Raw genomic sequence first — 9,159 nt, 5'->3', positions numbered from 1 at the left:
ACCCACTGATACCTAGGTGCTGAGGAGAGGCTGAACCCGATCACCAGGGGGAGTGTGAGGGTCACCCACTCCATTACACCAGTCGATAGTGGCTCACATTGATATTCTAGTGCACAATCGCAGTACGCCTTTGTGCCACCCGGTCCTGACGACAGCATTTATTCCAGCTCTAAAGATACTGGAGTTAGCAGGCTGTTCACTCTCGGTTACAGACAGACAAGGGGCAGTCAACCATAGTTTAGTCCTCACACATCTGCTCATGAAGGGTTAAGTTTTTCTTTAGATAACTCAGGACTCATCGTTCCCTCATTTTCAGGTAATCAAGAAATTAATCTGTAAATGGAAACTGTACAGAGTATCTTGTAATAAACACAACAGATGCTGTTAATTGACAGCTCGCTCAATAGCCGTGGAAAGGAATTATGTCAGGATATCTTTCAATCTCATTCCCACTGAGGCACTGGCTCTGAATGTCCCCATCCTTTCATTCTACAGAAGCTTTGTTGCTAAATGTCAGCTGGCTCTTTGTGAGGGTTGAAGGGTTGATTGACATGGACTGGTAGCCACTCCCCCTTATCGGAGCCCTGCTGTGTATATATATCTCTGTCCCCTCAGCTTCAGTCAGAGCTGCGACACCCAGACTGGCGCTGAGTAAGGACGTGTCTTGAAACGGAATCTCAGCCAGAAGATTGTTTCAACTTTATTTTCCTGAAGCTTAGAAACAATCAGCGGTCAAGATGTGTCGGGGCTTGGCTGCCTTGCCCAGCACTTGCATCGAGAGGTATTTGCCTTTCCTTTTTACCTCTTCAGCTGCAGTTGGTATGAACGGTTGGTGCAGTTGGCACAATTGGTCAGTTGGTATAGACTATGTCAGTATTAGCTCAGTGGGTAGCATACTGACCACTAAAAGGTCATGGGTTCAAGTCCCACTCCAGGAACTTGACCACCTAATCCAGGCTAACTCTTCCAGTGCAGTATTGAGGGAGTGCTGCACTGTCTGAGGTGCCGTCTTTCAGATGAGATGTTAAACCAAGGCCCCATCTGCCCTCTCAGGTGGATGTAATAGATCCCAGGGCACAATTTCAAAGAAGAGCAGGGGAGTTCTCCCTGGTGTCTTGGCCAATATTTATCACTAAAACAGATTATCATTTCATTTGCTGTTTGTGGGACCTTGCAAATTAGCTGCTGCGTCTCCCTGTGTTGGTTGCGTGCTTGGTGTTTGCTCCTTGCATGGGCCACAGAATAAACACTTTGACATGGCAGCAATAGAGAATGCCGTGATAAAACGTGGGCATAGCTGGGCTCACTGACTCCCCCCTGTACAGTTCCATCCTCTGGCATCTTGCCCAATGGAACCATTCTTTATGTGAGAGCCCAGTCACTGGGTGCCAGCTCGGTTTATCTCTGCTCTTTGATGCTGCGTCACTAACGCGTGGGAATGTCTCTATCTTTCTCTGTTGCAGGGCCAAAGAGATGAAGTTTCATCTGGGACATTTCCTGCACAAATCGAAAATCATCAGTGACTGTGACAGCGTTTCTCCCGTCAAACATGAAAAAGTTACAAGAACGACTAAGTGAGTGTACAAGAAAAGAATCCAGGAGTCGCACACACACAGACACACACAGGCTCACACAGGAGCAGGTGCACACACAGACACAGGGTGGAGACCTGGGCCAGCAGACCCCAGACAGCCCCCTCCTCCCGCCAGCATGCGGCCCCACTCATAGTTTCGGGGTTACAGACGGGCAGCTTATTCCCCATCTCTCCTGAAGGTGTTGACCGTTGCTGGGGTACAGCTCACAGGCGTCAACCAACCTTCAATACCTCACCCAAGTGGTCAAACATCATGTCAGCCTATAATATGGATATTCGACTGCGGGGGCATCACATCGAAGCATTCGTTCCTCCCCATACACAAATACACACGCACAAACACACACACACATTAACACACCCTCCTCAAGTAGGGGTCACTGGACAGCCATCAGGAGCAGGATTCCTGCCTGATTTCTTTCCCGCTCCGTAGCCCAGGGGCTCTGTGGCCACAACTGCAGCCCCAGCTGAGCTCAGCAGACTCACAGGCCGGGGACGTAATCCTGGGTCCTCCCAGTCTGTTGGGCTCAGCCGCACACTGGGTAAACGGGGGAGAATCTGCCCCTGTTTGAGAAGAGCGCCTCCTACCGCACCAGCGTGGGATTTTCCACTTTGCGAGTGAGGGGCGATGATTCACTGGGGGGGCGGGGATCCAGTGCGGGACGACACTCCCCGAAACTCATCTCGTGCTTAGAGTCAGCGGGGGGGGGCTCTCACTCCAGAGGCTGTACGTGAGATACTAACGTGAATGTGTTCTCAGTCTCCTGTCTTCACCCCTCCAGGCCCAGCTCTGAGGACGCAGTGAAAGGAAGTCAGTTCTTCGAGAAGCTTCTGGCTAACAAACGTAAGCATCAGTTCCACTGGCTCTGAGCCATTTATCACCAGGAAATGTTTGATGTGCAGGACTGAGCCTCCTGGATTCAATTATCCTTTCAATGCCTGTCCCACTGACTCCGCAACTGCATTGTTTAATATTTTCTTAGTTCAAATGCAGATCAGATGATTTTCCCCCTTCTCTCCTGAAGGTGTTGCGTCCCCCTGGGGCACATGGTTCCCCCCCCTCCTCTCCTGAGGACTGAATCCCCCTGGGGTACATTCTCCCACCCTCCTCTCCTGCAGCCAACCCCGCTGGTCCCTCATGAGCATTCTTTACATGTGAGGCCAAGCAGCGAGTGGCGGGAGGCTATTTGACTGTGGCGGGCCTCGCAGACGTACCCAAATCAGGCCCTCGCCCAACACCCACCCAATCACACACTTCCCACCAGGAGTCACTGGACGGTGGTCCAGCCGCTGTGACCCAGTTGACACATCGCGGAGTATTTCCTAACGGAGTGAATATTGACGCTGCCGCCAGGCCGATGACGCCCCCGGGCGCTCGACATCGCTCAGCCGTTCAGGCCCGGCCCGAGTGTCAGCGCTGAAGCGTTAGACACTGTCGAGCTCTCATTCATCGACCCTGTACCATTCCCCCTTCTCACAGCGTTCGAGAAGTCGAGATGTGCAGAGTCACTTCGATGCCCCTTGTACGTTGACTTGGCGCAAGAAACATTGGATTGCTATTTAGATTTTGTCAGACTGCTTCGAAGAATCAATGCTCCCATCGACGAAAACATGTTAGAATGCAAAGGTGTTCCGTGGTTAAACTCCCCCCGACACTCCTGTCACCCTGTGTAGTCTGGCCCCTTGTACAGTCCCACATGGGAGTGTCGACTGGATCAAATGACACATTCCAGGCAAAGTGATGGGTGATTATGGTCCCCTCACTTCCTGATGGTACGACTACACATCTTGTTAGTTACACCAGGTGGTGTCACTAAACGCTGCTTTCATTAAAAGCTAGTGCACAGGTACAAAAATCGATCAAAAAGGCTAATGGAACGTTGGCCTTTATCACCAGAGGGCTGGAATACAAAGGGTGCGGAAGTTATGCTTCAGTTGTACAGAGTCTTGGTCAGACCCCCATCTGGGGTACTGAGTTCAAGTCTGGGCACCGCACCTCAGGAAGGATGTATTGTCCTTGGAGGGAGTGCAGCGCACATTCACCAGGATGATACCGGGGTTAAAGGGTTAAATTATGAGGACAGGTTGCATAAAGTTGGCTTGTATTCCCTTGTGTTTGGAAGATTGAGGGGGGATCGGATCAAGTTGTTCCAAATGTTAGAAGCATTCGATAGGGAGAAACTATTTCCTCTGGTGGGGGAATCAAGAACGAGGGGACAGAATCTTAAAATTAGAGCCAGGCCGTTCAGGAGGAGAATCAGGAAGCACTGTTTCAGAAATTTGGAACTCTCTCCCCCAAAAGGCTGTGGATGCTGGGGATCAGTTGGAACTTTCAAGACTAAGATAGATAGATTTTTGTTGGGTGAGGGTATCAAGGGATGTGGAGCAAAGGCGGGTAGATGGAGTGGAGGTACAGATCAGCCATGATCTAATTGAATGGCGGAACAGGCTCGATGGGCTGAATGGCCGACTCCTATTCCGAATATTCCTAACTTCTTCCTCATTGAAAAAAGTTGGCGAGACATTCAGCCTATTTGTGAAGCATCTTCCGACAAATTTTACGTCAAAGACACAATATAAATATTGTTGTTGCCGGGCAGGAAGGGAAGGAAAAGTCTTAGCGAGAAGGATCTGGCAGCTGGTCATAGGCAGCCTCGAAAGGAGGTCATGCATCCAGCTCCTGGCTGCAAGGTGTCAGGTTCAGGCAGAGGAAGAGAAGAGAGAGACAACAGCAACTTGCATTTACACAGCGCCTTTAACGTAGTAAAACGTCCCAAGGCGCTTCACAGGAGCGTTAGCAAACAAAATTTGACACCGAGCCACATAAGGAGATATTAGGGCAGGTGAGGTCACGGAGGTAGGTTTTAAGGAGCGTCTTAAAGGAGGAGAGAGAGCTGGAGAGGTTTAGGGAGGGAATTCCAGAGCTTAGGGTCTAGGCAGCTGAAGGCACGGCCGCCAATGGTGGAGCGATGAAAATCGGGGATGCGCAGGAGGCCAGAATTTGGAGAAAAATTAAAAGAAAAGGGACAGAAAAGTTACAGGGAAAATGGAGGTTAATGATTTAAGATTCGGGGTGGAATTTTCGGCGAGAGGTGAAGGAACGAAAATGATAGAGAAATGGTATCACCGTTTCAGGCGGCGTGACTGCGTTCCGCGCGTTCCTGCGCTCCGAGTTCAGCGAGGAGAACATCGACTTCTGGCTCGCCTGCGAGGAGTACAAGAACATGAAGGCCGGCCCCAAGCTCACGCTCAAGGCCCAGAAGATTTACGACGAATTCGTCGAGGTCCAAGCCCCTAAGGAGGTAGATTGTAACCATCGGTGCAACCATTGGGGAAGGAGTGGAGGGGGGGGGGGGGGTTGAAAAGAGTTCTTTTGTCCCCCCCTAAATATTTTTGTATGGTGTATCCCCTCTTCCCCAACCCATTCCGAATCCCGGAATTGCCTTGATGCCACTCAAGTCTTTAGAAGTGGTTGTGCCTCTGGTTCTACTTTTGATTTGGAAATTCCAGATGGCCCCGTTTGTTCACATTCTCGTCCGCTCACACCTGTATCTTCACATCTCCGTTTGTTCACATTCCAGCATGTTCACACCCCCGTCTGTTCACAATCCTGTTTGTTCACACCCTAGCTCGTTCACGCTCCCGTTGGTTCACATGCCAGAGTGATCACACTCCAGTGCCTGAGTTCCACCCCATAATTCCAGCGACAGTGCCTGGGGCCAGGAATCCATCAATGTTGCCTGTTGCTAGTGATGAACAGTAGCAAGAATCGGGGAACACTGTTATAGATGTGTTTTAAATCATAACCTCAAGGTGAACTTTTGAACTGGGATATAATTGTCAGGTTCATCTGGGTCTGGACACTGTTGGGGTGTCCCTATAACCTTGGAATGACTACTGGTGATATTGGATGAATATTTAATGAGTTCAGATGGCCCTCTAACCTCTGTTTTTATGTGGGTGTAAACTTGATTTCAACACGTCTACTAAAATAGTGGACAAATGAATATCACTCAAACATGTTAATATTGGAACGGGTAATTTCTAGGCTTTTATTTTCTGTGTTCCCTCCCTCCCTACGTGCATGTGACTCTCTCTTGAACTCTGAACTCCTATCCAAAAAACTAGGAGTGCGGAATGTCATTTCATTAAAAGTCGTTCGTCGATGCCTAAAGAAACGATGGTGTTCATCTCTCTGATGTCGTCATCGCTTCCCCCCTTCTGATATGTGATTCCCTCTTTTTCAGGTCAACCTTGACTCCTTGACCAGGGAAATTGTTACCAAGAACCTGGCTGACCCAACCACTTCCTGCTTCGAGTTGGCCCAGGAGAGAACCTACAGTTTGATGGAGAAAGATTCCTTTCCCAGGTTCCTGAAATCGGACTTTTTCTGGGAATTACTTAAATACATATAAATGGCTTTTCCTGTCGTGACTTAGGTCCTTTAAGCTACATCCTGCTGAGTCAGGAGCTTTTATGGCCCAGCTTCCATTTCACTTCTCAATATTCTCTCCACTTTTAGCCACTTACTGTGGGCCATATTTATTTTGTTCAGGCAAATATGCGAGACACCTCAGCTGCCATTTTGAGATGCACAGGCCTACTTTGGTAAGACACGTGCCTCGTTATAGAGAAAAGTACAAGATATTGGGGATAATTTTAACCTAACCCCCCTCCCCCAAGTGGGACTTCAGTGGAAGGTAAAATCAGGATGGGGTATAAAAATCCCTTCAGTTTCCCACCAGGGGGCAGTCAGGTCAAATTACCCCTACTGTCAATAATATTTTATTGTAGAAAAATGCTTTAACACAGTACTGAGGTAATTGGTCCTCCATTTTGAGGCAGGAAATCAGTTCTTCTGCGCTGTAGATCTTTCAGGCAGTTGGCTGAACACCTCAGCGGCTATTATGGTTGCCAACTCTGGTTGGATGTATTCCTGGAGGTTTCGTCACATGTTCCTGCCCCCTCCACCTCACTGCCTCGCCCCCCACCCTCCCGCTATTGGTCTATCCAACACGTTCATCCTCATGACACACTGTCTTCCCAGGCCAATTGCAAAGCGAACAGACTCTTTAAAGACTCAATTGGATGATTCGTGACTGTCAAACATTTTCCCCCTCCCAATTCCTATATTTTTATAGTAGAGGGGTCAATAACCAGGGGGCATAGATTTAAAGTGATTGGTAGAAGGATTAGAGGGGAGCTGAGGAATATTTTTTTCCCCCAGAGGGTGGTGGGGGTCTGGAACTCACTGCCTGAAAGGGTGGTAGAGGCAGAAACCCTCAACTCATTTAAAAAGTACCTGGATGTGCACCTGAGGTGCCGTAACCTACAGGGCTACGGAGCAAGTGCTGGAAAGTGGGATTAGGCTGGGTGGCTCATTTTTGGCCGGCACGGACACGATGGGCTGAATGGCCTCCTTCTGCGCTGTAAATATTCGATGATAACTAATAAACAAGTGTTCAAAGAAAATTTAAAAAAAACTACACAATTTTTTTTAATGCCCCTGTGATTTTTCTCCTGGGTGTTTTGCTCGCAGCAGAGTCCTGGAGATTAACCTCCAATTCCTGGAGACTCCAGGGCAATCCTGGAGGGTTGGCGACTCTAGCGGCCATGTTGAGGTGTGGGTCAGTGATGGAGACAACACATCAACACATTGCAAACTGTTGCAACCGGATATATGTACAAAGGATTTATCGTAGAGAGTGCACTCCTGGACCATGTTCCTCGGTAGCTGTTAATTTATATGATTTTGAAATAAATAATGCACGTTAACCTCTGTGTTGTGGTCACCTCTCATTGTCTGCAGTGGAAAGTGAGCATACATCACACCCCCACATCGAGGAATGGCAGGGTCGTTCATGCTAATAGATAAAATCTAGATTAATGTAATGGAACTTGTTTCAGTGCAGATGGAGAATGACCCCAGGATGGGATGGGATAGAGTTGATCTCTCTCTCTCTCTCTCAAAAGTTAAAAGACTTACTTTCTTGGGCCTCTTCCCGCTAGGTTGGGCCCGACAAGGAAATCACTGCGACCTTCCTCACTCAAGACCAAAGTTAAAATAGCCGTCAGGCTCTGGTGACCTCATCTGCATATTTAAAGAAGGACCCTGCCAGTTTCCGATGGCTGTCTCTCTCTTGCCTGCTCAGAGGACTACGGGAAGGGAGAGGGAAATTGGAGGGTTTAGCCTCCCAGGCTGTGCTGACCGCCTGCCCGCCCACCCGACAGGCCTACAATCGCTCCTCTAGAAACAGTGTTAAAGAACTAGCATTTATATAGCACAACCTCAGGACGTCCCAAAGCACTTTACAGTCAATTAAGTACTTTTGAGGTGTGAGTCACTAATGTGGGAAACACAGCACACAAGGTCCCACAAATAGCAATGACATAATAATCTGTTTTAATGATGTTGGTTAAGGGATAAATATTGTCCAGGACACCAGGGAGAACTCTGCTGCTCTTCTTCAAATAGTGCCATGGAATCTTTTATATCCACCTGACAGGGCAGATAGGACCTTGGTTTAACATCTCATCTGAAAGACAGCACCTCCAACAGTGCAGCATTCCCTCACTGCAGTGGGAGCGTCCACCTAGATTTTGTGCTCACAGTCTCTGGAGTGGGGCTTTGAACCCACAGCCTTGCTGACTCTGAGGCGACGAATGCTACCAACTGAGCCACTGCTGACACCAACAAACAAATTCAGACAGAGATAAACACAGAAAGAAAGACGGACACAGAGCTATAGGGATTACACATAGACAGACTGCAAAAGCTGAAAAAGACTATCTGAAAAGGAGACAGACAAACAGACACAGATAAACACAGAGACGGATGGACGGACATGGAGACAGAGATATAATGACATAGAGATAAAGGGGATACACAAGAGATAGACAAGAGAAAAAAAGAGACTTGCAGATAAACAGAATGTGACAGGTAGAAAGGGATATGAGTAAAGGCAGAGAGAGAAAAAAACAGAAGCATTCTAAATAAATTGGTAAGTGAATTCCCAGAGAGCAGGGTGTAGTCTTCAGCTGATGTTACAGTAATTACCGGATGACGAGCTCGTTCAGGCAGCTGCCAGTCCTCCTGCCCATTTGGCCCACAGGCATTGTCCTTTCTGCTCACTCATCATCCTGATGACACAATGCACCTTTCACACTTTCAAACTGCAATTACAGCATTGAGCTCTTTAAATAATGGACATGCCCACAGGGCACACTTGGGAGGTGTCCCCTTCTGGAGTTGAATGTTCTCCCCAGTTTGCAGAGGTAGTTTTAATCAAATGATATTGAGATGAGGCATTTAATGGAATGGTGTAAGATGGTTGTGCCAGACTGAAGCAAGGAAGGTACTGTTGAGATCTTTGATGTGATCTGCTACCCAGTTTTAGTTTGTTTGCTTGTTCTCCCCTCCTCTCCTGGAGGTGCTGACTGTTGCTCAGCTCTATTTCCACAGTCTTGGCTGTAATCCAATCCCTCGCCCCAGTGTCATTATTCACCTGTGAGTCCAGACACCAGGAGGGACATCAGATCCGATACCGACCCTTTAGTCAACCAAA

At 48.3% G+C, this 9,159-nt stretch overlaps 1 protein-coding gene across 1 annotated transcript; it reads left to right on the top strand.

The window, feature by feature from the left end:
* Window positions 1–621: 621 nt before the first annotated feature.
* On the top strand, window positions 622–7,375 carry LOC137304502 (regulator of G-protein signaling 5-like). The gene is made up of 5 exons (XM_067973125.1): window positions 622–781; window positions 1,464–1,574; window positions 2,377–2,438; window positions 4,730–4,896; window positions 5,842–7,375. Exons 1-5 carry the CDS (start codon window positions 738–740, stop codon window positions 6,007–6,009), a joined length of 552 nt encoding a protein of 183 aa, XP_067829226.1. The 5' UTR covers window positions 622–737; the 3' UTR covers window positions 6,010–7,375.
* Window positions 7,376–9,159: the final 1,784 nt, after the last annotated feature.

Source organism: Heptranchias perlo, chromosome 37, assembly GCF_035084215.1.
Source record: "Heptranchias perlo isolate sHepPer1 chromosome 37, sHepPer1.hap1, whole genome shotgun sequence".
NCBI lineage: Eukaryota > Metazoa > Chordata > Chondrichthyes > Hexanchiformes > Hexanchidae > Heptranchias > Heptranchias perlo.
This window is presented reverse-complemented; position numbering and strand designations above follow the sequence as displayed.